General features: G+C 42.9%; 1 protein-coding gene across 1 annotated transcript in view; it reads left to right on the top strand.

Moving 5' to 3' along the window:
* Positions 1-27,803, top strand: part of igsf9bb (immunoglobulin superfamily, member 9Bb) — a 390,832-nt gene that overhangs the window by 229,019 nt on the left and 134,010 nt on the right. The window contains exon 5 of the mRNA XM_069896285.1: positions 2,146-2,263. Coding sequence (XP_069752386.1) covers positions 2,146-2,263 — 118 coding nt within the window. The remainder of the gene's footprint in view (positions 1-2,145; positions 2,264-27,803) is intronic.

Below are 27,803 nucleotides of genomic sequence, written 5' to 3'. Positions count from 1 at the left end.
GGGATGGGACTTCTAATATCCAGTAAATGAGCTGTGCTTGATAGTTGCACAATGGCAGAAGGATGTTCTCAATTAGAAAGGCTACAAAATGTCCCCAGATAACAACACAACCATCAATGACGTGTCAGATGATTGGCCCTTTTTAAAGTTTCTTAATGTAAAAATACTAACATTGGCAGGTTTATCCTTGAAACTCTTTAATTCATTTTCCAGATGTTGACATCACTGGTGGGACTAACATTTATTGTCCACCCCTGATTGTCCTTGAGAAGTACACAGGAGCTGTAACTGGAGGAACTCAATTGGTCAAGCAAGAGAAATAGTCAGTTAGGTCAGGACTGTTCTCTCCATGGATTCTGCCTGATCCACTGAGTTTCACCAGCTTCTCATTATTTGCCCTTGGGAAGTAATTGTGAGTTTGAATTGGTGAATTTTGGTGAATGTGCTGTGGTGATGTGGAAAGGGTGTTCCAGAGATAAGGAGGAACCAACAATATAATTCTGTCAAAATTTGTTGTGCAACTTGGAGGGAAATCTTCAGGTAGTTTTGTTTCTGATTAGCTGCCTACCAAGGCATTTCTGTGGGTACGTTAACTCAGGGCACACAATACACTTTGTATTTAGGAGACTTGGCCACCAGTTTATTTTTAAGTCACCACTTCATGACCTGCACAAAGCAAAATTGTTGGGAAGCTAGCAAGAGTTAGCTCAATGAACCCTGAAAAAAATCTGGGGCATTATGTTTAATTCTGGACACCATATTTTGGGCAAGATCCTACAGTCTTGGGAAATATCAAAGGAGCAGTGCCAAGACTGCTGGACTTCATTCATAAGAAGAGGCAGTCTTCACTCTTTCTGCTTTGCCTAAGAGGGAGAAAGATGTTTAAATTGTGTGAAGGATTTGGTACAGTTAATGGGGGAGGATTGATAAGGAGATAAAAATTTTAAGTAATTTTCAAGGAAATTGAGGAATGAAGATATGTTTTTCACTTGATTGAAGGGTGTCCACTTAAAACAGAGATGCTGAGGAACTTCTTGAGCCAGAGGGTGGTGAATCTTTGGAATTTGTTGCCACAGGCAGCTGTGGAGGCCATGTTTTTGGGTGTATTACGTTCTTGATTAGTCAGGGCAGCAAAGGTTATGGAGGGAGGCTGAGCAGTGGGGCTGCGTGGGAAAATGGATTAGCAAATTTGATGGGCTGAATAGCTTATTTCTGCTCCTATGTCATATGGTTATAATTTGGTTTACAGCTTCTGAGTTGATGGTGAATACAGGTGCTCCCCTACTTATGATGGTTCAACTTAATGCTTTTCAAAGTTACGATGGTACAATAGCATGGACTCATTATTTCCTTTCATGTAATAGGTTAAAGTAAGGTCATTGCAAGCATTGTATCTTTTTCCAATAAATGTTGATAATTCCTCTAAGGCAAATTCTTTGTAGCCTCCTTGCTCAATCACTTCTTTTAATTCAGTCAGAAAACTTGCAGGGACTGATGCAGTGCTGTCAGGGGAGAGCTGGGCAGTGGGATCAGTGTTGGGAATGATAAAAGGCTGTGGGGAGAGAGGAGGGAAGTGTGATCAATGTGGGGACTGATACAGCACTGTTGGGAGAGAGCAGGACAGTGGGATCAATGTTTGGAATGTTAAAGGGCTGTGGGGAGAGAGTGGAGCAGTGGGATTAGTGTGGGGACTGATACAGCGCTGTCAGTGATATACAAGGTATACCTGTATTCTTTTTAACTTACGATGGGTTTGCCAGAACATAACCCCTTCGTAAATTGAGGAGCTCCTGCAGTAACTTCCAAAGTGGGACTTTAAAAACATTTTTAAAAAATCAGGCCCATGGTACAATTGTAGAGGAATAGGGGTGGGGTAGAAGTGACGAAAGAATGGCTGAATGGCTTTGAAAGACTACACAAGCATCCCTTTTGTGCTGTAAGAGTCTGAAAATTATAATTTTACTTGCATCAAAGTATCATGACTCTCCAGTCCCCAATTCTTTGCATGCATTATTCGTGGCAGTTTCTTTAAAAGTTTGGTATTGCTAAATGTACATCATCACTGATTGGGGGAAACTTATGAATAAGGTAATGTCTGTTTATTGTCTATCGGCCATCTAATGTACAAACTGTTGACTCTTGCAGGTGAGTGATGGAAGTCTTACCATTTCATCGGTGGGTCGGAGTGACCGTGGCCCCTACACCTGCCGAGCTTACAGTATTCAGGGAGAGGCTGTCCACACATCTCATTTGGTGGTTCAAGGTGACTTTCACTTAAAATTCTGATTAGCCTGAGTTGTGCATGTTTTTGAAAACTTCTGTAAAGTTTTGTATAGCAGTGACTGGTTGATTTTCAGTACAAGCTTTGTTCCTTCTCGTAATCACTTCCAAACTTTTGAAATTCTCCAATTAACCTCCATTTCATGAGGACCAAAAGAATCTGGGACACTATAGGTTCTATGGCTATAGTCTTGACCGAGTTCTGGTCACTATGTTACAGAATAGCTGTGATAGAGGCAGACCATGTGGAGGTGAATGATTGTGGATGTTATCACGACTGCAAAAGTTCAATTATGAGGAGCAATTGGTCAGGCTGTGATTGTTTTTGTTAAGAGCAAATGAAGATTACATAAATTTAACTGATGTGCATAAAAGGCCTATGAAGGTGAACTGGATACATTTATTTATCTTAGAACATAGGTCAATACCCAAAGACAAAGATTTCTGGGAATTGATGGAAGGATTGGACAACTGATAACGTGCACCTCTGGATATGGGTAGGGGACCCACAATATCTATGCGCATGCGGCTGAAACCGCGGCGTGCTGGTTCAAAAGGCTGCGGAGGGGCTTTAGCGTGGTTCTGGACCTTGGATGCCTGGCACTGAGTACTTGTTTTGGCCCACTGAGTGACCTCTTTATGGGGGCCATGCCAGACATATCTGTTGGCCACCATTCTAACTGGTAGTCTTGATAGCGAGGTGAGCCAAATTGTGGACTGAATCGAAAACCCGCCTCCTTCGAGCAACCGTAATGATAGGGCGTGGTTTACCAGTCGAGGTGTCGCAGAGCAGCTTGTGGTTACCTGGGGTGATCTGAATGTCCTCTAGTTGCGGGTCAGTACGCTAGTATGTCAGGGTCTGCCTGCTGCGCATCTGCCAGGGCCGGATAGTCGATATCTGGGGTAGGGTCATACACTCCTAGGATAGCCAGATGGGATAGGGCATCAGCTACCACATTGGACTTGTCAGCGATATGTTCAATGTTTGTTGAAAATTCAGATATGTAGGATGGGTGCCGCCGTTGCCTGTCTGACCGCGGGTATGGCCACCTTGCTGAAAGCAAAGGTAAGTGGCTTGTGGTCTGTAAATTTTGAACTTCCTGCCCTCCAGGAAGTAATGGCTCCCTATCAAAGGCACTGTATTTGAGCTCTGGTGGCCTGAGATGATTACTGAAAAAAGCCCGTGGCTGCCACTGTCCATTAACCAGTTGCTGAAGTCCACGCCCGACCACTGTGCTGGAGGCGTCTACCATGAGGGCGGTCAGGGTGTCCGTCCTCGGGTGCACAAAGAGGGTGGCTTTGGCTAAGGCGTCTGGTTGCTTGGAAGGACTCCGTCGCCTCCTGCATCCATTGAAAGTCTTTACTGGTCCCTGCCATGAGGGGAAATAGAATACTCATGATGCGAGGCTGCTGCAGGTATGAAGCGATTATAAAAATTTACCATACTTGCAAAATCTTGCAGTCCCTTCACAGTTGTTGGACTGGTGAAGTAACGAATAGTGTTCACTTTGGTGGGTAACGACATGGCCCTACGCTGGTTAATGCAATGGCTCAGGAAATCAATAGTCTCTTGGCCAAACTGGCACTTGGCCAGATTGATGGTTAATCTGAACTTAGCCTGCAGAACAATATTCTTAAGTGAGCAGTGTGCTCAGTGCAGGTGTGGCTGGATATTAAAATGTCATTGAGGTATATGAAGGTGAAGTGCAGATCCCGGCCCACTGCGTCCATCAAACTTTGGAAAGTCTGACCTGCATTTTTTCGGCGGAGGAATTCAAACAATCCAAAGAGGGTTGTGATGGCAGTTTTGGGAATGTCATTGGGTTGGAGTGGGATCTGATGATAACCCCTGATGAGGTCCACCTTAGAGAATATCCATGCCTCTTACAGATTAGTGGTGAAGTCCTGGATATGGGGCATGGGATAACTGTCAGGCATGGTGGCTCATTTAGGTAGCAATAATCTCCGCATGGCCTCCAACCTCCTGCTGCCTTAGGTACCATATGGAAGGGGGAGGCCCATGGGCTGTCAGAGCGCCGCACAATGCCGAGTTCATCCTCTTTCAAAACTCTTCTCTAGCCAGGTTGAGTTTCTCGGGGGGGGGGGGGGACAGTGGTGGTGGTGGAGACCCCGCACCCTGCGGTTGAGGAGAGGGCCCTCCATAATAATTTGGTGTCTCACACTGTGTTTGGGTTCTGCCAAGTTGAAATCTGGCTTGCGGCGTAGTGATGGAGGGGAATTCCGCTAAGACTTGAGCAAATTCGTTGTTGGCAATACTCACTGAGTGCAGATGGGGGTTAGTAAGTTTGGTGCCCTTGAGCGAGAGTGTCTGAAATTTCCAGGTGTGTACCAGCCAATGCCCCTAAATGTCCACCAGTAGCAAGTTGGCTTGCAGGAAATCGGCACCCAGCAAAGGTTGTTGTACAGCCACCACCATAAACTTCCAAATGAATTGTCTGCCCCAAAGTGGAGGGGAATTGTACGGGTGCTAAATATCTGAAAGTTGTAGCTGTTTGCTGCACAAAGCTCTCTCACCTTGCCACTGCATGCCTCTAGGCTGGACGGGGGGAGGACACTGTATCTGCCCTGGTGTCCACCAAGAAACGTCAGCACGTCAGGGAATCTTAGATGCAGTTGGCTGGTTGTCGCAGCCATCAACGAAGGCCGGCTTTGGCGTTTCCCTGGAACGCGCAGGAGGGTGGCATCGACGGGCCTTGGTATCTCATTCTTGATGATAGAAACTGTACTGCTCACTGGTGGGGTGCGTTAATTGGGTGGTTGGTCGGTCGGACAGTTGATTGGCAGGCTTCCTGGCCGGGAGTTGCTAACAAGGTGCTGTCACCTGTTTGAGCGAAGCACAGGCATTCCTCTTCACCGCCATAGCACGACTACTCGGACAACCACCCTCCTATGGTCGTCAAAGCTTCCTCCATGATGAGCAGTCGGATCTCTTCAAGCAACCATTCCAGGAAGATCTGCTGGAATGGCGGACAAGAGGTGTGGCCATCATTGAGCGCAAGCATGTCACTGAGGGCAAAAGGGGGTCTGTCCCCCAAGCTGTCAATGTGCAGCAGTCAAGTCGCACGCTCGCGCTTTGAGAGCCCGAAAGAGCAGGTTAATAGCTCCGTGATGGTCACACGCTTCCATTGCTCCGGAGACTGCTGGAGGAAGTCGATGATGCGGGTTGTGGTGTCTTGATTGAGGGCGCTGACCACTTGGTAGTAGCATGTGTTGTCTGCGGAGATCTAGCGAATGGCGAACTGCGCCTTGGCCTGCTGGAATCATACCCATGGTTGCGACATCCAGAAGTAAAAGCAGCTTCAACACTACAGTGTTGATTGTAGGCTTTTCTTCCATCTTTGAGTCCAAAATGCCATTTGGACCAGTCAGGGTCACCACTGTAGCGGGGACGCTACAATTGTAGTTCGAGATTAAAAGAAGATTCCTACACCAAGGGAGTGTAATCGACACTGGCTTTATTGGGCTGCAGGTCTGCCTTTTATCGGCAGCCAGCCTTGTCACCACCAGGGTATGTCTTGAGCGAAGATGGCTGCTGATTAGCTGTCCTGGATACGCAGGCCCGGATTGGACACTCTGTGATCTGTGGTTATTGGTCGATTTGACCGTTATTCCTGTGGCTTATGGGAGCAAGCATCTCATCCCGCATGCTGTCTACCTGATCTGTCGTGTTCGACGACTGTTTGCTGTGTCGTCCCACGGAGCAAGCTGTGGGCTGCTACAGAGTGTCATTAAATTGGAAAGGGTGCAGAAGAGATTCACCATGATGTTGTTGAATCTGCGGGGTCTTGACTGGGGAATGGCAGGTTAGTCTGGGATTTTACTTCCTTCAGTGCAAGAAGCCAAGGGGTGACCTCATGGAGAAAAATCATGAGGGACAGAGGTTTAAGAGGGGAGGGGAAACATTTAAGTGGGACCTGAGGATCATTGTTTTCACTCAGAGGGTAGTCTGTATCCAGAGTATTTCCCGTCCCCCCCCCCGATGACTTTATTTCCTTCGCTTGATGAAGTTATTGGTAGTAATATCTATTGACATTGTTTTTAGATTTCTACTGTGCCTTCAATCAATAGCCAGCAAATGAGTACACCCCATTTCCTGTCTTACCTAGAAAGTGGGAAGTCTTGCATTCCATCCTTTTCCATCCCATCATACCCCATCACAACCATATAACAGAAAGGACTCAGGGTTACTGCAGGAAAGTGGCATTAACGTTAAAGGTCAGCTTAAGTGACTGATGGAACAGAATGGGGATGGGAGCCGAATGACTACCTCTAGCTTTAATTTATGCTGCGAATGTGCAGTGTTTCACGTAATCCAGCACATGGCTGCCAGCCATCCTCTCCACTTCCTCTACCATAAAGCATAAAGCAATTTTCACCCATTAATGTCAGCTCTGATGTTAGCTTTGGTGACAGGCTATTTTAGTTTTTAATTCATTGCCTTAATCTCATTGTTTGTGGTTATAAATGAAGTTAAGTGCTTCAGTGGACAAGATCCTATCTATAATTGAAAACTGTACAATGTAAGAGTAGTGAAAAACAGCATTGTTAGCGTGGTGAACCTTCCTGAAATTATCTGCACCCCTTGGAGCACTGGCATAAGAATGCAGGCTTTATGACTTCTGTAGTGACAGATTTAGGGCCCACTCCAATGTGAATTTGTCAATTGCTCATGTCTCTATTTCCCAAGCATATTGGGTCTACATTATGACCAAAGAGGGAGAAAAGAAGAAGACATACCTCCAAGCTTTTGACCACAGAAAATATTAATCATACATGGAGGGATTCACGATATGGACAGGACAGACTAGAGGGCTCATCTGCTGAGGCTATATGGGTGGAATTGAGGAATGGGAAAGGTATGACCACATTAATTAGGTTGTATCATCGACCGTCCAATTAGAGGAGTAAATCTGCATGGAGATAGCAGACAGCTGCTGGAAACATAAAGTGATAGTAGGTGATTTTAACTTTCACATATTGACTGGAACTCCTGTTTTGTAAAAAGCCTGGATGGCTAAGAGTTTATCAAATTATTTCAGGAAAGTTTTCAGAATCAATAAATTTAGGTACCAGCTAGAGAAAGTGCAATACTGGAAATCCTATAAAGAGATCGACATAGGACAGGTGAGAGAGTACGTGAAGGGGAACACTTTGGCTCCAGTGATCATAATGCCATTAGTTTCAAGATGATTATGGATAAGAATATATCTGGAACTTGGGCTGAGTTTATAAATTGGAGAAAAGCCTATTTTGAGGAAATGAAAATGGATCTAGAATCGTGGATAGGGCTAGGTTTTCTGGCATGGATATGTTCGGTAATTGGAAAGCCTTCAAAGATGAAATTTTGAGAATGCAGAATTTGTATGTTTCTTTGTTCCTTTAAGGATTAAAGGCAAAATTAACCTTTTTTTTAATGATATTGGGGATGTGGGTAAGAAGAAGAGAGAAGTTCATAGGCAACAAGGAGCAAATGAGGTACTTAAGGAGAATAAAAAATGCAGGAAAAACCTTAAGAAAGATATCAAGAGGGCTAAAAGAAGAACATGAGTTTGTTTTAGTCGACAAGGTAAAATAACATCCTAAGGGCTCCTATGGGTATATTATGAGCACAAGGGGCAAAATTGGTCCTTTTGAAAACCGGAGTGGTTGGTTATGTATGGAACAAGAGGAGATGGGGGAGATCTTAAAAGAGTTTTTGTTTGCATTTATATTTACTCAGGAAACTGGCACAGAGTCTAGGGAAGTGAAGCAAGCAACCAGTGAGGTCATGGAACCAATATGGATTAAAGAGGAGGAAGTGCTTGCTGTCTTAAAGTGAAAAAAAAGGTGGATAAATCTCGTGGGCCTCACAAGGTATTCCCTCAAATCTTGAGGGAGGCTAGTGCAGAATTTGTAGGGACCCTGGCAAATATATTTAAAATGTCTTTAGCCACAGGTGAGATGCCGAATGATTGGAGGGTAACTCATGTTATTCCGTTGTTTTAAAAAGGCTCCAAAAATGAGCCTGACATCAATAATAGGTAAGTTACAAGAAGCTGTTCTAAGGGATTGATGTACAAGTATTTGGATAGTCAGGGACTGATTAGGGATAGTCCACATGGCTTTTTGCATGGTAGGTCAAGTTTAACAAGTCTTTTAGAGTTTTTCAAGGAGGTTACCAGGATAGTTGATGAAGGAAAGGCTGTGGATGTTATCTGCATGGAGTTTTGTAAGGCCTTTGACAAGGTTCCACACGGGAGGTTAGTCAGGAAGGTTCATTCCCTTGCTATTCATAGTGAGGTAGTAAACGGGATTTGACATTGGCTCTGTGGGAGAAGCCAGAGAGTGGTAATGGATGATTGCCTCTCTGACTAGAGGCCTGGTACTAATGGTATGCCTCAAGAAACAGGGCTGGGTCCATTGTTGTTTGTCATCTATAATCAATTATCTAGATGAAATATGGTAAATTAGATCAGTAAATTTCCAGATGACACCAAGATTGGAGGTATATAGACAGCAAGAAAGGTTTTCAAAGCTTGCAGAGGGGTCTGGTCCAGCTGGAAAAATGGCCACAAAATGGCAGATGGAATTTTATGTAGACAAGTGTGAAGTTTTACATTTTAGAAGGAGAAACCAAGGTAGGACATACACAGTAAATGGTAGGACACTGAGGAGTGCAATAGAACAATGACTTGGGAATATAGAATCTTAATTCTCTACAAGTGCCATCACAGGTAAATATGGTCATAAAGAGAGTTTTTGGCATATTGGCTTTCATAAATCAAAGTACTGAGTAGAGGAGGTGGGATGTTCAGTAAAGTTGTATAAGACATTGGTGAGGCCAAATTTGGAGTATTGTGTTCAATTTTGGTCACCTAACCATAGGAAAGATATCAATAAGATTGAAAGAGTGCAGAGAAGATTTACTAGGATGTTGCTGTGACTTGAGGAACTGAGTTACAGGGAAAGATTAAGCAAGTTAGCACTTTATTCCCTGGGACGTAGAAGAATGAGGGGAGATAGAGGTATACAAAATTATGATGAATATAGGCAGAGTAAATGCAAGTTGTGTTTTTGCTCTGATGTTAAGTGAGAAACAAACCAAAGAACATGAGTTAAGGGTGAAAGGGGGAAAGTTTAGGTGGAATATTAGGGTGAATTTCTTCACAGTGGGAGTATAGAACAAACTGCCATCTGAACTGGTGAAGACAACCTCAATGTTAATATTCAAGTAAAATTTACACAGGTACATGGATGGGAGGGGTATGTTGAGCTATGGACTGCATGCAGATCAGAGGGATGGGGCAGAATAATAATTTTGCACAGATTAGAAGAGCTGAAGGCCTGCTTTCTGTGCTGTAATATTCGATAGTTCTATGGATCCTAAAATCGCTACAAACTTCTAACACTAATTCCAAAAAAATGAAGCCAAGGTATTGAAATGAAGGCAAGTCCCTGTACTTTTATACTGTGGAAATCCCATCTTGAGATATCTTGGGATAAGATTTTAGCTTTGCTTCTTTTCTTCTTTGGCTTGGCTTCGCGGATGAAGATTTATGGAGGGGGTAAAAGTCCACGTCAGCTGCAGGCTCGTTTGTGGCTGACAAGTCCGATGCGGGACAGGCAAACACGGTTGCAGCGGCTGCAAGGGAAAATTGGTTGGTTGGGGTTGGGTGTTGGGTTTTTCCTCCTTTGCCTTTTGTCAGTGAGGTGGGCTCTGCGGTCTTCAAAGGAGGTTGCTGCCCGCCAAACTGTGAGGCGCCAAGATGCACGGTTTGAGGCGATATCAGCCCACTGGCGGTGGTCAATGTGGCAGGCACCAAGAGATTTCTTTAGGCAGACCTTGTACCTTTTCTTTGGTGCACCTCTGTCACGGTTGCCAGTGGAGAGCTCGCCATATAACACGATCTTGGGAAGGCGATGGTCCTCCATTCTGGAGACGTGACCCACCCAGCGCAGCTGGATCTTCAGCAGCGTGGACTCGATGCTGTCGACCTCTGCCATCTCGAGTACTTCGACGTTAGGGATGAAAGCGCTCCAATGGATGTTGAGGATGGAGCGGAGACAACGCTGGTGGAAGCGTTCTAGGAGCCGTAGGTGATGCCGGTAGAGGACCCATGATTCGGAGCCGAACAGGAGTGTGGGTATGACAACGGCTCTGTATACGCTTATCTTTGTGAGGTTTTTCAGTTGGTTGTTTTTCCAGACTCTTTTGTGTAGTCTTCCAAAGGCTTTGCTACTGCTCTTGATAATTGACAAGATAATTGTTTGGATAATTGTTTGGAACCAAACACCAGCAGAGAAACCCAAAACTTTTTTGTAGATCTGAATTTCTCTCCTTCAGGCATATAGTGCACCAATTCATGCTTTCAATGGATTGCAATGTACAGCTTCCCCCCAACTCAGTTGCAATTGAAAACATTGCTTAGACAGTTGAAGTTACTGACAAAGACATCTATTTGGTTTAAAGGGCCCACAGGATGTAAAGGTGAAAATAAATGCCAATGTGCTGTTAAAATGTGAAATCTGATTTTGGCAATCATTATGAATGCTTGGCTTATCACCACAGTTTGTAGCTGTTGATAATGTTGACACAGACATTTATCACAGAAGAGAATATCTAGGTTCCAAGACTTTAGTTCTGGTTAAATATCTGGAGAGAACTAGCTGGGAAAAGCAGTACATTTCAGAATTGTGAAGGAACAATTAGTGCTTCCCCTTTTGCAGACTGAGATAGAGCATCACCTTTTTTTTAGATAAAGACTTTTATTTATTTACAGACAGGCACTGTTGGAGTTTTATTGAAGTTTTGGCAGTAATTACAGAAAGTGCGTCATGTGTATTTCAAAAGTACTCAGCCAACCTGCGGCAGCCTCATGTGAAAGTATAAGGTGATGTAGTTTATATGTAATGTTCAGAATCCTCAGCCATAACTACTTTCTCTGAACAACTGTTGATGTTAGGATAGAGTCATAATAATTGATAAAGACAAGAATATGACATCTTCTTAATGCACACTTTTATGGAAATTAAGTGGAAACAACACTCAGACGACAGTTCTTTGCGAAAGCATCAACACTCTTGAAAAGATGTCATCTCCAGTTGAAATGCATGTTTAACTCAGCAAGAATATCTGATGAGATTGGGTCTAGTGCATCACACAAACATGCTGGAGAAACTCAGCAGGCCACACAACATCTGTAGGAAGTGAAAAGCAATCAAAAATATTGATTGCTTTTTACTTCCTGTAGATGCTGTGTGACCTGAGTTTCTCCAGCACGTTTGTGTTTTGCACTAGACCCTATCTCATCAGATATTCTTGTTTAACACCAACCTTCAATTCCTCAGATGTGCCCACCCAACCACTATACAACATTTGCCTGCTGTAAGGCAAAGAATTGCCATTAGTATTGCCCCGGTGGCCCCTTACTGTACGAGAGAAAGAGAAGCATAAGAGAGTCCCTTCAGAAGCACTGAATGTCCGTGGATTTGCTTCCAGCGCTCCTACAGCCTCTGCTGCCATACTGACTCCTGTTCGATTCATCGGAAACATGAGCTCCAGTTTCAAACCTCGGACAGGATCAGGAAGTCTTCAGCGATTGAGGCCCTGCAGGAGACCTTCATGCCCTCAGCACACCGTCGCATCCCTGCTCTGATACCTGGTTCCCAAATCAGTCTCCAGCAACCCACAGCCCACGTGGGTCTTCCGAATGCAAGTCACCCATAGCCCACCGGTGATGTATATTCCTTTACAGATGAGCCCCTCTCTGATCCACCATCAGAGTTGTCTCGTTTGCTTCTCCCTCTCAGCTGGGGATGTTCTCCCTGTTTCTGCTGTATTGCACCTGTCTACTGTTCCCACAGAGTCTGTAACTCCTCATGGCTGCTACCAAGCACAGGCGCCATCATCTTGGGAACAAACCTCGCTGTTGCAGGATTTTACTTACAAAAACCTTTGGGTTCTTTAACAGGCCATTTAAAGCCTGTATGGAACCACTGGGACTGCACAGGAATAGCATTAGGATCAGGTTGTTGAAACCTTTGGATCAGCGCTGAAATTTTATATAGAATAAGTAAATAAATAAATACATACATAAATAGATAGATAAATAGAGATTTATTTGATGCACACACACGCACACATTCAGATTGTTTTAAGAATGGCTGATTTCTGATTAAACTTGAATCAAGTTTTAAAATTAAACAGAAGACTTTGGGCACCTTGTCCCTCTTTAAAACTGTTGATATTGGGGTAGATTTGTACACTGACTGCATCATGCCATGAGACTAAAAAAGAACCTTCTCAACTGCAGATATCTGGAGTTAAACTTTAATTTTCTCTCTCTCACTTCTTACATTAGCAGATAGACTACAGAAATCTTTTTCTATTGACAAAGATTGCATACGCTGGACCCACAACACAAATTGGTTCTGAATTTTGCAAGTTATTTTATTTCAGAATTCTAATATCAAAATAAGTTTGCTCTGGGCTAGTACTATGCCTTTTAAGAGACTGCTTTCGTGGGTCATCTGCTTTTGGCAAACCCGAAGGATTTCCTCAGATTTTCCTAATTAAAAAAGACTATACTGAACCAGAGATGGATAGATTTCTAATTAGTTGAAAGCACATGGGAACAGCAGCATGCACTAAAGGTACAGTATGATTGTATTTAATTGCTTAGATACATTCATTGGAGAGGTCTGGAGGGTGCAGGTCAGTGGGACGAGTGGAATGATGTTTCTGCTCAGACCGGAAGGGATGATTGGCCTGTGTACTGTGCTGTAGTTTTCTATGATTCTATTTGCATATTGCCCTCTTGTTTCAAAATTCTGCCTCCATTAATATAGCCAAGTTTTAGAAATAGGGGTTCTGTCCACATACAAGTGACAAAATTAGAATTTCAATCTCAAGTTTGTTCTTTGTAAAAGATTGGATGAGGATTTGGGTATGGTAACGTTGAGCTTGAGACCAGGAATATGAGTAAAAACACAGAAATGCTGGAGGAATTTGCCATTTCTCACAGACTGAATAGACACCAGTGGTCGTGCCACAGAGGAATAAGTATTAGATTGAGAGATGGGGAAAAATATCACGCCAAGCAATCCCTGCTCAATTCCAGCTGTTTTGGTGCAGATGAATCAGCAAGCCATCCGCTGCTGTTGTTGGTCAGTCACTTGCCTTCCATTCACCTGCTCCACAGCATCAGTATAGAGCATTCCCACACCTGTATTCCTTGTTAGTATTTCAGTAATATCCTGCCAGAAAGCTCTCACCTCCTCACACGACCACGTAGCATGTACAAACGTTCCTATTTCTATTCCACATCTAAAACACATCTCTGATATTTCCAATTTTTATTTGTGTTTTTTCTGTGGCGTGAGGTATAATTGGTATAGAAAATTCTATTGTACTAATCTGTATCTTACATTTATAATTGATGTCATGCTATCCAAACACCAATCAGACTAGCATCTTTCCATTATTGCACTCCTCAATCTGACTTCCATCTCTCTCCCAATCTCTGTAAACCTGGATTTGCACTTTCATTTTGGAGAGCAAAGTACATTTTAGATATAAATTTAGGTCTGTTCCCAGTTAAATCGTTCATTCTATCTCACTAATTTCAGGTGGGGCCAAGTTTGGCCCCCATCTTTCTCTTAAGAAAGATCTTAACTGAAGAAAGCAAAAGATTGTCCCATTAGCTACTCCATACTTATGTGTTAATTGTTCAAAAGACACAAGATCCTTCTATATAACAATCATCAACGTATCTTATTTCTTTGTCATACCATGAATTCAATTATTCTGTTACCCAGATTCATAGGCAGTAATACATTTTTACATAATGGTGTTCGAGACCTGCCTTTTTCCTGATACATACATTTATTTCTTGCCATATTTTAATCATGTGTATTAATATAGGATTGTTCATATTTTTTTGTTATTAACTTAACATACCACTTATAAATAAAGTCCTTCATTGTCTCCATTTTTATTCAATTCAGTCCCATTCAAACCCATGTAATATTAGTTGAAATCACCCATAACTACATTCTCCAGATCCAATCCAGGTCTTAATGGGTCAATGATCTAGTTATCCTACCAGACTCATTGCTTGATCTGCAGAATTAAATGAGCAATTTTTAAAATCTTTGATAATCCAGACCAAATTAATAAATAGCCATGTGCGTAAGACTCCCTGGAAATATATTAAACGAATTGGCAGTGCTAGTAGAGCCAGTGCCTTGAAGAACCAGGGATGTCAAGTTCAAGTTTAAATTTATTGTCAGAGTATATACATGATATCACATACAACCCTGAGATCCCAGGCCAGGCAGAATTTCTACTTTTTGGTAGTGTAAACTGTACTCAAGAAAAAGGAAGGTATACAAAAGAGAGAAATTTAAACAAACAAACAAATTTTAAAAAAGAAGCAAAGAAAAATTCAGTAATTAAGTAGGAGTCCTTAAATCAGTCTCTGATTGAGTTTTGGGTTCAATCTTAACTTTAGATGCTATCTTTCTAGATCTTCCATGTTGCCTCTGTAACCATATGGATTATCTTTGCGTGTTCCGGTATGCTGCAACATCTCAAAGATGTGCAGATTGTTGGCCACTGTAAAATTCCCTCGAAGTGTGTAGTGAGTGGTAGAATCTTGGAGAGAGTTTATGAGAATGTGTGGAGAATTTTTTAAAAAGTAAATTACAGGAGGATGAATGGCTGGTTGATGGACATTTCAGGCTCATGGGGAGAAAGGGCAAGGAACCAGTCCTCTGGCCACCCTCTGCACTACCTCTATGTTTGGTGAGCCAATGGCCTGCATGACTGTACATCACAGAATATTTATGAATTAATCTGCTAGGTATAGAAACTGCCTTAACTGAGAGTACCTAGCAGGTTAGAATTGATTAATCCAGACAACTGGAATCTGAACCACTCTGCTGTCGGTCAGTGATACTGAAGCTCCTCAAGAGAGATGGATTTTCCCAGCTCCTAGAATATAAAATGTGGCAATAAAGCAATAGATTACTGAGCAATTAATATCTGGATGAAGCATATGTCCATGTTTCTATGTTTACAATGACACATACACTGATAACATTCAGTTCCATCGCAGTAACAACACTCTTAAACCTTTAATACTCTCTGAGACTAAGGTTTATCTGACAACCAGTCCATGATGAACAGGAATTTTCTCCATACAAATATTGAGATGTCAGAAGATATCCTCTTCAGTCCTTGCCTCTAACTCTGTTCCATACTACCGGATCTCGTTGCTCTTCCATTCACATTGTTTGCATCCTGGTATCACTTTAGGACCTGAATTGGAATCTCAGATCCATGCTAAATTTAATTGCATGTTTCCACCTCTTCTTTCTTCTTTGGCTTTGCTTCGCAGATGAAGATTAATGGAGGGGTAATGTCCACGTCAGCTGCAGGCTCGTTTGTGGCTGACAAGTCCGATGCGGGACAGGCAGACACGGTTGCAGCGGTTGCAAGGGAAAATTGGTTGGTTGGGGTTGGGTGTTGGGTTTTTCCTCCTTTGTCTTTTGTCAGTGAGGTGGGCTCTGCAGTCTTCTTCCAAGGAGGTTGCTGCCCGCCGAACTGTGAGGTGCCAAGATGCATGGTTTGAGGCGATATCAGCCCACTGGCGGTGGTCAATGTGGCAGGCACCAAGAGATTTCTTTAGGCAGTCCTTGTACCTCTTCTTTGGTGCACCTCTGTCCCGATGGCCAATGGAGAGCTCACCATATAACACGATCTTGGGAAGGCGATGGTCCTCCATTCTGGAGACGTGACCTACCCAGTGCAGTTGGATCTTCAGCAGCGTGGATTCGATGCTGTCGGCCTCTGCCATCTCGAGTACTTTGATGTTGAAGATGAAGTCGCTCCAATTAATGTTGAGGATGGAGCGGAGACAACGCTGGTGGAAGCGTTCTAGGAGCCGTAGGTGATGCCGGTAGAGGACCCATGATTTAGAGCCGAACAGGAGTGTGGGTATGACAATGGCTCTGTATACGCTAATCTTTTGTGAGGTTTTTCAGTTGGTTGTTTTTCCAGACTCTTTTGTGTAGTCTTCCAAAGGGGCTATTTGCCTTGGCGAGTCTGTTGTCTATCTCTTTGTCGATCCTTGAATCCGATGAAATGGTGCAGCCGAGATAGGTAAACTGGTTGACCGTTTTGAGTTCTGTGTGCCTGATGAAGATGTGGGGGGGGCTGGTAGTCATGGTGGGGAGCTGGCTGATGGAGGACCTCAGTTTTCTTCAGGCTGACTTCCAGGCCAAACATTTTGGCAGTTTCCGCAAAACAGGACGTCAAGCGCTGAAGTGCTGGCTCTGAATGGGCAACATGTTTCCACCTTTATATCATTATTAAAAGTCATCCTTGTCTGCTGTTGCTGGTCACTGGCACCATTCAGGAGAAAAGTTTCTTTTTATTAACTTTCTCTGCTGTCATTGTGGCAGGCAAGGGACTCACATAATCTAATCAGTTGGCTTGCTGGGCGATGGTGCAGGCAGCGATTCTTTTGGATATCACGGGCAATGTCATTCTGTCATTTTAAAAAATTCATTCAATCCCTGCTGCATTCAATATCCATTGATTTTACAATCACTGGGTTTCTTGTCGGTCATTGACAGTCACTTGAGAATCACTTTACAGGTTTGGAAATAAACATGACCATGTTTCTGGATATTACCATGCTGAAGATAATGGAATACAGTTTGAGTTGGTGAGAAGGCCCTATATTTCACTGATGCAGTGAGGTTTATGTTTCTGGATATTAAAAAAATTCTTTATAAGTATTGATTTAACAGAAAAAATGAGTAAATTGAGGAGAAATTAGGTAAAAACTTGGAAAGAACACGAGTTTTTTAAATTAAAAGTTAAATTGCAGTTTGAAAGAAATATTGAAATCCTTATATGGAGGATGTTATTATATTTTATAATATCTTTCAGTCAACTTACAATTTTACTGCATTAAAGGTATCATATACTGTTGGTTCAGCCCAGCTATTTCTTGACACATGTTAAAACCTGAAGTACAATAGGCATGGGGCGGGGTGTTTCTGAGAGCTGTCATCTGGCTTCCACATATAACATATAACATATAACAATTACAGTACGGAAACAGGCCATCTCGGCCCCTCTAGTCCGCACCGAGTGAAAAGAACTCCACTAGTCCCACCTACCCACTCCCTGTCCACAACCCTCCAACACCTCATCCAACCTTCTCTTAAAGGACAAAATTGACCCTGCTGCAACCACTTCTTCTGGAAGTCCTCTGGGTGAAGAAGCTTCCTCTTGTTACTTCTAAGTTTTGCCCCCTAACCCTCAACTTATGACCCCTCATTCCAATCTCCCCTACCCTCAAGGGGAAGAGCCTGTTCACATCTACTATGTCCATTCCCCTCATAATTTTATATCCTTCTTTCAAATCCACCCCCCCCCCTTTCTACGCTACAATGCATATGTTATATTTTGTCTGGGCACCCTCCAATCAAATGGCACTCACGACATCTTCTCTGTTTTCTGTTTGCCCCTCACCCCATCTCTCCCTTCTATCCTTTCATCTCCACTAGCTTGCTCTCTCTCTCTCTCTCTCTCTTCCCCAACCCCCCCCCCCTTCACTTTCCCTCTGTCTCCTCTAGCTCGGTATTCACAGAACCACCTCCTTACCCCAGATAATACTCTCCTGTTGTCTTATCCATTGGCCTTTCTTCCCTCCTCCCCAGACACCTGCCTGTTTTTTTTTTCTCATACTTTGAAGATAAAGCCTCAGGCTTGAAATGTTGGTTATATACCTTTTCCTCTACGGATGCTGTGTTACCTGCTGAGTTCCTCTCTCATTTCAGTATTTTTAGTATAATAAACAGACTTCTTTGGTGGATATTGACAGGGGAAATGTCATCTTTAAAGTGACATAGGCACTTTTTTTTTTCAATCTACAGATATTTATGGCACAGAAGGAGGTCATTCAGCACACTGCTACACAGAAAGAAGAGCAAGATAGTAAATTCATGCATTAGAGTTTTCAGTCCCTAACTCGTAGGTTAAAGTTCTTACCCAAATACCTTTTCAATGATGAGAACTTCTGTCTCCACCATCTTGTCTGTGATTGGGTTAAGATCAAGATGGACTTCATTTATGTGCACAATGCCCCATTGCTGGACATAGTCATATAATGCAAAACTATGCTTTAAGGTGGGATTGAAGGTTGCAAGAGGATCTGAGAAAAATATTGGGATAATGAGAGTAAATCCCCCCAATAAGCAGAAGGTCTGAGAATGAGTGAAACTCAAATAAAATTGCAGATGCTGGAAATATAAAAACAAACACTGGGGATGCTCTTCAGATTCGACCATCTCTGTTGAAAGAGAAACAGAAGTAACATTTCAGTTGGAAGACCTGATGCACTGTCCTTTTGGAGTTCACATTTTTTTGCAGTGTCGACGTTTTTCCTCTGGGTGCTCTGGTTTCCTCCCACATCCCAAAGACTCAGGTTGGTAAATAGCCACTGTGAATTGCTTCGTGTGTGTAGGTGAATGGTAGAATCTGGGGTGAGTTGATACAAAGGTGGGGAGAACAAAACAAAAGACCAATATAGTGTAAATTGGTGGTTGACAGTGAGTGTGGGCTTGCTGGACCTGTTTCTATGCTGTATGACTTGAAGATCTTATGAAATGGTGGTGAAGTAGAACGGAATGGAGTGGAAGCTGAAGACATGTTTTTGATGAAAGAAGAGGAAGCAAGGCGGAGGGGTCTATTTTAAGAGCTGACAAACCAGAGAGGTAGAGAGGCTTGGGTAAGGAATTCCAGATTTTGGACAAAGGCACCAATGAAGGAAACTGGGGATCCTTGAGCTTCCGACTGCAGGTGCAAAGATCTTTGCAAATTTAAGGACTTAAGGAGGCTACAGAGATAGAGACGAGAAATAAGAGAGGTTGAAAGCTTGGGAAATATTAGAAGTAATAGTGTGGGACAAGAGAATAAGTTCTTTCAGTTGATTCTTTGGGTCTGTTGGAATTAAGTAGGTGCATTCCCTTTGGCTGGATTGTGATGGAGAGGTATTGCTGGAGGATAATTTTTCAAAAATGCTGAGAGATTGCAGACAAGTGAAGGACAATGAGGACCAAATTATTTTCATCATTATGGCACAGGAAGGATTGCATAAATGACTGGTCAGAACTGTTGCTGTACTGTGGAAACATTTGGCAGAAGAGATTCAAATAATTGTATGAGACAAAAAGACCAATGTTTTCTGCAACTGGAAATTCTGTCACTGTTTCTGTGAGAAGAAGAGCCCTCAGTTATCAGGTCTGCAAGTCCAAACTTCTATTTTATTGTTTTAGTGGCCCCAGTTGTTGGGAACAGGTAGCATTATACATGTAAATGACATTGAATTTAACATTCTGGCATGTAAACATAATTGTGAATATATCAGCATCATCAGGATAACATGTAACTTCCACATATAGACCACACTTGGTAAGGACAATAACAAAAGATAACAATAATGAACTTATTGTCATATACATTGTACAATGTACATATGCACTGGCATATTTACTTGTTGTAGCGAGTAGGTGCTTTGGGGTGTGGGGGGAGAAAACAACACAGAACAGTAGAGTAACATACGCTTTAGATGATCTCATCCATGCCGACCAAGGGGTTTACCTGAGCTAGTCCATTTGCCTGTATTTGGCCCATGTCCCTCTAAGTGGCACGGTTAGTGTAGTAGTTAGCACAAATGCTATAACAGCACCAGTGACCTAAGTACCTCTGCAGGGGTTTCTTCTGGGTGCTCTGGCTTCCTCCCGTATTCTAAAGTTGTATGGGATTAGTAGGTTAATTGGTCACGTAGATGGGTTTGTAAGGTGAGGGCTCATGGGCTGCAAATGCCTCCCTAATTTGCGACGTATCCACCGGCCAACTGAAGCCCATTGTACCGGCTATGTGGCAACATTGGGTGTTTGACAACATACATAGTTTGACTCACCCTTCGATTAGGATGTCAATAAGCCTCGTGGCAGACAAATTCATGTGACACAGCCTGCGCAAACAAGTCAGCGCTTGGTCAAGGACATGTATCTAGTGCTAGACCTCAAAAGTTCAGTGCCACACCAAAGACCCACTACAGGTTTTTGCATCCATGTGGATATCGTTGGCCTATTACCCCCGTCCAAGGGTGCTACTCATCTCTTCACGGTAGCCAGGTTTACAAGATGGCCAGAGCTCTCTACCACCTCCATCTCACCTTGTGTGAGTACCTTCACCACCAATTGGATAGCATGTTTTGGACCACTCATGCATATCTCCTCTGACAGGGGAGCTCAATTTAAGTCTGGGTTATGGGCCAGAATTGCACAGTTGCTGGGCATGCAGCCTCATCGGTCAACAGCCTATCATTCTCAGTCCAATCACTTAGTGGAATGTTTTCACTGTCATATATGAAAACAGCTCACATGGCACATCTTAAGGGACCAGATTGGATAGATGAACTGCCTTGGGTACTTTAAGTATCTGTTACACGCCAAAGGAGGTTTTGGCTATGTCCTCCGCAGATTTGGTGTACGTAGGCCCCCCCTAATGGTCACAGGAGATTTTATTCTGGCAGCATGTGGGCAGCAGGAATCTCCTATTTTGGTATTCACATGCTTGAGGGAGAAGGAGAGTATCCTGGCACCTATGCCGGCCACCTAGCATGAGTCTATGACTTCATACATTCCGCCTGAACTCAAGGACTGCCTTTATGTATTCCTGCACAGGGATGCACACAGGACGTCATTGCAATGGCCATATGAAGGTCTTTTCAAGGCAGCTCCATGTTTGTTATAGACAATGGCAGCAGGCAAGAAGCAGTTTCAGTCGATCGCACAGTGGACCTAGATCACCATGCACCTGGCACAGGAGGTGCCTACTGGCCAAAGCTAATCATGATAACAGGATTCACCACCCGCTACAGTGGTGACGTGCCACTCTCACACATTTAATTGAATTAAAAAGAGACAATACATACAAAAAGTATATAGCTAGATAAATATTCACAAATCTCCCAATCTTTGAGACAACAATGCAAAACCGCTGCTTCACTGTGACATTTTATATAGTTTAAATAAGTTTTAGTAGCTTTTGAAAGATCTTGTGTATTTCCAATGTAAGAAATATTTCATGTTCTTCAGTATTATGACAACCAACTTAGCCACAGACATTGCTTAAGTTGCCTCTCCATTTTTCTCAGCATTTTCCTAAGTAGGGATCATTTTGCCTGCTCTATGCCCAAAACAAAATCACACCCACCACTAGGGGTGGAAGTTGCGTTCAGAAGTTTCTGCAGAACCATGCAGAACAAAAATGGCAAGCTAAATTTGATTCAGACAAATGCAAGGAGTTGCACTTTGGTCAGTTAAAACAGAGCAGAACTTACAAGGCGAATGGGAGCACCTTAGAGAGTTTTGTAGAGCAAAGAGTCTTGGCGGTACTGGTGCATAGTTCCGCGAAAAACGTGATGCAGGTAGACAGTGGCAAAGAATGCATTTTACATGTGCACTCTTCAGTCAGAGTACAGAAGAAAGGATTGCATGTTACAACTGCACAATACATTAATGAGACTACACTTGGTGTTTTGTGGGCAGTTTTATTCACCCATCGACAGGAAGGATATGAAGCTGGAATGGGTGCAGAAAAGATTTACAGGAATGTTGCCAGGACTGAATTATATGAAGAAGCTGGATAGGCTGAGGAACACCTTATGGAGTTTTATAAAACAAAGAGGGATATAGATAGGGTAAATAGAATATGGAACTACAACACTGTATGGCGCACAATGCTGTGTTTGTAGTGATAGAGTGCTAGTGACGCTCCTCACCACGAGAGAGAGTCAGAGATGAATGTTGCAGTTCAGGTTAGATGAAGAAAATGACTGCACCAAATGATTTGTTAATAGAATATTGTTAATACTAAAAGAACCCAGACATCATCAGCCTGTACAAGAACAAGGGAGAAAAGTCTGACTGCTCCAAACACTGGGGGATAACTTTGCTCTCCATCACAGGAAAAATCCTCGCAAGAGTACTCCTGAACAGACAGGTGCCCACCATTGCTGAAGAACAACCCCCAGAGAGTCCGTGTCGCTTTGGTGCCCAGGAGCACCATCGACATGGTATTTGTTCTCAGGTAACTCCAAGAGAAGTGTAGGAACAGTACAAGGAATTGTAGGTGACGTTTGTTGGCCTTACCAAAGCTTTTGACACCGTGAGCAGGAAAGAGTTATGGCAAATCATGGATCAACTGGGATACCCCCCCCCCCCCCCCAAAGTTCCTCAGCATGATCATCCAGCTACATGCCCAGGTCAGACACAGCAACGACCTCTCAGAGTCCTTCTCAATAGGCAACCGCGTAAATCAAGGGTGCGTTCTCACACTGACTCTTTTCACCATCATCTTCAGCATGATGCACCAAAGGGCCACAGAAAACCTTGATGACGAGGACGGTGCTACATCCGATACCACACCGATGGCAGCTTGTTCAACCTGAGGTGACTATGGTCCCACACCAAGACATTGGAGCAACTTATTTGAAAGCTACTCTTTGCCGATGATGCTGCCCTTTTTGCCCATACAGATACAGCCTTGCAGTGTATAGCATCCTGCTTTGCAAAGGCTGTCGAGCTCTTTGGACTGGAAGTCGGCTTGAAGAAGACAGAAGTTCTCCATCAGCCTGTACCTCAGGAAGAGTGCCACCCTCCAGCGAGACTGAGCTGAAGACAGTCCACCAGTTCAACTACCTGAGGTGCAACATCTCATCAGATGCTTAGAACAATAAAACGGTTGACAACAGACTGACAAAGGCAAACACCACATTCGGCAGGCTGGACAAAAGAGTGTGGAACAACAACCATCTGAAGAAAAGCACAAAGACCAGTGTGTACAGAGCCGTTGTACTGACCACCCTCCTGTTCGGCTCCCAAGTCGTGGGTCACCTACCGTCACCACCTACAACTCCTTGAGCATTTCCACCAATGCTGCTTCTGCACCATCCTTAACATCCACTGGAGTGACTTCACCACCAATATTGAAGTCCTCGGACAGGCGGAGGTTACCAGCATTGAGACCATGTTGTTGAAGACACAGCTAAGCTGGGCAGGGCACGTCTCTAGGATGTAGCATCATCGCCTACCCAAGATCGTGCTGCATGACGAACTCTCCACTGGGACACATGACAGAGGGGCTCCAAAAAAGAGGTACAAGGATCCTCTGAAGATATCCCTTGGTGCCTGTCATATTGACCATCACCAGTGGTCTGCTCTTGCCTTCAATCATGAGACCTGTCTTCTTCACCACTCTGTCTCCTCATTTGAGAATGCATAAAGGGCTGGCCTTGAGGACAAAAGGAGACGGAGGAAGAACCATGATACAGCAGCACCAGACCTAGAACAGAATTTCCCTTGCAGCCACTGTGGCCAGGCATATGGCCTCATCAGCCACCAGCGAGCCTTCAGCAGACATGGACAGCCCCCTTCCTAAATCTTCGATTGTGAAGCTAAGCGATAATGATGAACCCGAGTTTATTTATTACTTAAAAGAAACCTCGTAGTGCTGACCTATACAAACCTTCTCCACAATTGATCTAAGCTCTCCTTTCCTCACAATCACTTAACCCTCCATTTTTCTTACATCCATTCCTATTATATCAGCCTCGACCACCAACCCCAGCAGTGTGCTCCTGGCACCCACTATTATGCTCAAAAAACCTCCCTAAACTTCACCGAAACTGAAATAGTCATAGTCTTTTTCCCAGGATAATAGAATCTAAAATGAGAGAGTGTAGTTTTCATGTGAGAGGGAAGAATTTAAAAGGGTCCTGAGGCTGGGACAGTTTAAAAAATATTTAGACAGGTAGATGGATCAGAAGGTTTTAGAAGGCTTTGGGCTGACCAAGTGAATAGAACTAGCTTGGTTGGCATGGACAAGTTGGGCCAAAGGGCCTGTTGCGACTTGCGACTCTACAACAGAATAATGTACAAGGTAAAGAAACCAATACCCTTGTTCAAAAATTTTACTATCCTTGAACACCATGATATTTAAATATTTCCTATTCATAAATGATCTATCCATGGTGAGTGATGGCTGAACTGAGAGATACTGACATATTTGTGCCAAATGTCAGCTCGTATACTTCTGCTGGAACTCGCAGTTCGTGTGCAGGTCAGCTGCAAATTTGCTTGGTGGAAGGTTTGACTGCAAGGGGCAAAAATCATCATGTAGCCATTAATTATTCAAGTTGTACAAAACTATAAAATGGTTTAAAATAAAGATTATAAAAGCCTTTGTGTTTAAGTAGCTCTACACAATGTCAGTACAAATTAACACCCTCCAGAAAATTATAAATGCTGCAGGATTTCACCTGGAGGTGACAAAGCGGCATTGTATTGCTGTAGAGTGTGCTGTTTAAACATTGCTGTAGCCTTCCCCAGCCGAAAACACCAAGTGCCATTGTTGGATTCCAGTAACGAAGAAGGATGGAGGAGCAGATCACTCTCATCCACGACCTGATTGGAGGGTGCTGGAGGCATGGCTGTGAGAGAAGTGATTGATGTGGGTAAGAAGCTCCTGCTTGTCAAAAGCAACACATGGCCACAGCTTCTCCCAGAAACTGAACGCTGTTCCATGACATCTGGAATTCCAGGGCGACATTCTCATTATACTGCTTGTGGTCTTGAAGTTTATTGCAGGTCAGCAGAAGCAGCAACATGTTGTCTGCTCTCTCCAAAATTCTTTCTATTGACCAATAGCTCCCAACTATTCAGCAACTCTTTGAAGATTAACTTCCAAGCAAGAAACTAGCAAACACCTTCACTTCCACCTCCAACGTCAGCAACAATATTACTTCTGCTATAAACATCATTAAAAAGACACTAAGCCCTGCTGAGGACAGCAGAACAGATAGACAAAAGCTTGAAGGAAAGGTAGAGAATTCCAGAGCTAAAGAGTCATTCATGAATGGAAAAGCAGGCAGAGCTGGGTAGGTGTAGATATCTCAGCAGCTTATCGGGCTAGGGTAGTGTTGGAGTATTCGCTGTCATGAATGAGAGAGGGTTGGGGAATTAGAGTTTTTGGAGACTGAGAGAACATTGGATGCCCTCCCCTTATTTGCCTCAGTTTAGATGCCAACTGGGTGTGTTGCACATTTTTAAATTTAACTATTTGTCTCAACGATATCTCACATATTTTGGGGGTTAAAATTCATCTACATGACCCGACTGAAGTTATCAGTAACAACAGCACAGCCAGATTATCTTTGAAATGCGTAACATAGTGTATGTGAGAGAAATGATAAACCAAAATAAATGCCTGGATTTTGCACTCAGCAGCAAAACCTACAATTCGAACTGAAATGTTAAACATTTCTCTCTCCACAGATACTGCCTGATCTTTATAGCATTTTCAATTTTTTTATTTAGTCCGAACATTCATAACATTATTGCTGAATCCAGATCCACCCTTAAATCTCTATGACAACATTTTCCACATAAGCAATCCCCAAATCAATGACTCTCAGTGATTTGCCCATTACTAATGCCATCTCCCACTGGAGACGCAGTCAGAAATGAATGGAAATTACCCTGCACTTGGGCCCATCACAAAAACACTGGCAGTACTGTATATATTAGGTTTTACAAAAAAATAACGCCAGGCTGCTAACTCATTTCAAAATTGCTGGGGAATTATAAATATAATACGAGATGAGGTGCCACTTTCCCCACATGTTTTTGGCAAGCAACTCCTGCACAGATTTAATTAAAAAATATAATTACAGGACTAGCCAATGCACCCTTTATTATTTCACCAGAAAGAGAACCTGAATATCTTATTCATGTCTCCAGTGCAAGAAAATTGTTTCATTTTTCAAAATCAAGGCACAGGAAATGGGTGAGGTTAATTTCCTATTTTCCAGCAATCAAGGACAAAATCTCGCTGGTGAAATTATATTTTATTTTTGTCTTCAACCTGGTTACCATTCTCCCCTTCAAATGGCATAAGATTTTTATTTTTTTTTAAATTTAGACATACAGCACGGTAATAGGCCATTTTGGCCCATGAGTCCGTGCTGTCCAATTTACACCCCATTGACCTACACCCCCGGTGGGAGGAAACTAGAGCCCTTGGAGAAAACACGCAGACACAGGAGAATGAACAAACTCCTCACAGACAGCGTGGGACTCGAACCCTGGTCTGGTCCTGATCACCATCCACATGCCAACCGTGCTATCCACTGTCATATGGGGGATGCTGGTATAGAGAGGGTGGAAATATTTAGAAGTAAATTCCTTCAACACAGAAATGAAAATCTTTAATTATCACAATACCTTCAATCATTTAAAATTAGCAGTATCATAAGTGTTGCATTTGGCTCAGTTTAAATGAAGTATTGTTCTTGTTATAGGTGTATAATGTCAATGACGGAGATACTGTCATTTCTTCAGTAGTTAATGATCTCACAGCAAATGTATTGTGGTTCAGAATTGGAATCATTCGAGGCAACTATCTTCTCGCTCGTGAAATAGGCTGTCCTTTACAAGCAACTAACGATTCCCGACAGCAAATTTGCCTTAAGTTGATGAAATTCTCAATAATGGCGGAGTTCCAAATTTTCACTGGGATGTCTTTCCACAGTTCCAACTACACATCCGTGTCAATGGTAAAACATAATAGAAGGAAACTGTTTCAGACACTAGAAGTAGTCAGAAATAAAAACAAAAAGAAAACGCTGAAAAAAGGACAGGTAGCATCCAGAGCGAGAAACCTAGTAGATCTTTCAAATTGATGATCTTATTGAGGATGGAAACATTTACAGAACCCTTCATAGGAATTACTGACATTGATTGTTGTGTTTGGAAACATAAGAATACATGGCGACCAGTGCCTCTAGCATGTTCCATTATTCAATTACATTATGACTGAATTCCATCCACCCTTCTTTAAATGTGTCAGATGCTAAATTAATGCAGCTAGTTGATGAGTCATGGATTATTGGAGCAGAGCTTGGTAGCTTCTATACATGGAGCCATATATTCCACATCTCCTCCCAAAGAAACAGATGCAAGAGAATCTCCAAGTGAGAATCAACATTCATTGCTACAAACTGCATTGGTGCAATTAACACGTATAGTATTGTAGGGTAACTTGACTGAAGGGTATTCTTTGTTTATTGTTGAGCATTGTGAACTGTATCTGGGATAGCTTTGTTGAGGTAATAAAGATGGATAGAAGCTGACTGCATTTTAATTTATGATCCGGTGAGGGTGATTCTGATATCAATACAATGTGTCAAGTTTCCTTTGTTTGCACTTAGGAAGGTAAATTAGTACTTTCTGATCAAAGTCAGGAAGGATTGCCTGTCCCTTGAGAAGACTTAAAGGAAAATCATGAAATAAGTAATGGGTAAAATCACAAACTAAGAAATATTTATTTGTAACTGATGTAGAGGCAACTATGCCCCTACCCAACTGAGATTCTTTAA

This window comes from Narcine bancroftii, chromosome 8 (assembly GCF_036971445.1).
Source record: "Narcine bancroftii isolate sNarBan1 chromosome 8, sNarBan1.hap1, whole genome shotgun sequence".
In the NCBI taxonomy this organism is placed as follows: Eukaryota; Metazoa; Chordata; class Chondrichthyes; order Torpediniformes; family Narcinidae; genus Narcine; species Narcine bancroftii.
This window is presented reverse-complemented; position numbering and strand designations above follow the sequence as displayed.